The sequence below is a fragment of the Macrobrachium nipponense genome, chromosome 13, assembly GCF_015104395.2.
Source record: "Macrobrachium nipponense isolate FS-2020 chromosome 13, ASM1510439v2, whole genome shotgun sequence".
Lineage (NCBI taxonomy): Eukaryota > Metazoa > Arthropoda > Malacostraca > Decapoda > Palaemonidae > Macrobrachium > Macrobrachium nipponense.
In genome coordinates this window covers 27,626,289-27,628,022 of record NC_087206.1, presented here as the reverse complement: position 1 = coordinate 27,628,022, position 1,734 = coordinate 27,626,289, and the positions used below count along the sequence as shown (strand labels likewise).

At 58.9% G+C, this 1,734-nt stretch overlaps 1 protein-coding gene across 1 annotated transcript; it reads right to left on the bottom strand.

The window, feature by feature from the left end:
- Window positions 1-315: 315 nt before the first annotated feature.
- Window positions 316-1,434, bottom strand: LOC135225275 (collagen, type I, alpha 1a-like). The gene has a single exon (XM_064264606.1). The coding sequence runs from the start codon at window positions 1,432-1,434 to the stop codon at window positions 316-318; it is 1,119 nt and encodes a 372-aa protein (XP_064120676.1).
- Window positions 1,435-1,734: the final 300 nt, after the last annotated feature.

Here is a 1,734-nt window from a genome sequence, read left to right as displayed (position 1 = left end):
TTCCAGATTGCTAACTCCATGCTCCGTCTCCATGTAAGCGCTTGTATTACCTGAATTCATAAATTTGGAAACCAGCATTGCAGTAGATGTTGATTTCGGCTAGTTTTTCCACTTTGTGAAAGATAAGAGTGTACACGGCCCTCCCCACATGGCATACCTGCCTTGCCTTTATCTCAGGCCATTCATTGTTGCTTGTAAATAAATGTAAATTAGATTAATCCGCTGAGTTTTCAATGGCGACCTTGCATTCCCTTTAACAATTATCTAAGATAAGTCATAAGCGCTCCATTTTCCCATATTTCCTCTTTTTTTCCCTTACGTTTTGGACAAAGGCCATCTCAAATGTCCCGGGACATGTGTCGAGCCATGCCCGCCCGTCCCGAAATACATGGCGGGCCAGGCCCGCCCGTCCTGGGACGCGTGGCGGGCCCCAGCCGCCCGTCCCGGGACGCGTGGTAGGTTCCAGCCGCCCATCCCTGGATGCATGGCGGGCCCCGCCTCCCCATCACGGGATGCGTGGTGGGCCCCGCCTGCCTGTCCCGAGATGTGTGGCGGGCCTTGCCCGCCCATCCTGGGATGCGTGGCAGGCCTCGCCTGTCCGTCCCGGGACGCATGGTACACCCTGCCCGCCCATCCCAGGACGCGTGGCGGGCTACGCCTGCCCGTCCCAGGACAAATGGCGAGCCCCACCCGCCCATCCCGGGATACATGGCGGTCCCTGCCCGCCCATCCTGGGATGCATGGCGTGCCCCGCCCACCCGTCCTGTGATGCATGGCAAGCCCCGCCACCTGTCCCGGGATGTGTGACGGGCCCCGCCCACCCATCCCGGGACACGTGGCGAGCACAGCCCGCCCATCCCAGGACACATGGCGGGCCACACCAACCCGTCCTGGGACACGTGGCGGGCCTAGCCCCCCCATCACAGGGACACATGGCAGGCCTAGCCCCCCCATCATGGGACACATAGCGGGTCTCGCCCGCCCGTCCCGGGACAAGTGGCAGGCCTTGCCCGCCCGTCCCAGGATGTGTGGCGGGCCCCGCTCACACTTCCTGGGACGTGTGGTGGACCCCACCCGCCCATCCTGGGATGCGTGGCGAGCCCCGCCTGCCTGTCCCAGAACGCGTGGTGAGCCCCGCCCGTCCCGGGACACATGGCGGGCCCCACCCGCCCGTCCCGGGATGCGTGGCGGGCCTCGCCCGCCCATCCTGGGATTCGTGGCGAGCCCCTCCCACCCATCCCGGGACATGGGGCAAGCCCCGCCTGCCCATCCCAGGACATTTGGCAGGCCCCGCCCACCCGTCCCGGGACACGTGGCTGGCCTTGCCCGCCTGTCCCATCCTCTGAATCCTTTCAGTTCTCCTAGGGCTTCTCTGAATTCTCTTGCTGAATCTTTACTGCTTCTTTCTCCTGGCACTCCACCAATCCCTGTCATTTTCCTCACGCTTTTTTTCAATCCTCCCATCTTCCTTTCCCTTTCATGAATCAATAAAACTCTTAAGAAAACATTTTAGCATATTTATTTCCCTGCAACTTCAACTTCCTTCAAGGATCAACAAAGCAAACTTATTACAAATAAAAATTAAACTTTCCATATAACAAACATTGTCCTCAAATTTTTCACATCTCATCCGTCTTTGTGCGGCCAGCGCCATTCCTTGAAGATTGCGCCATTCCTTGGAGATTGCGCCATTCCTTGAAGACGAACAGCTGCTACTTCAGTTTCCAGTTGTCT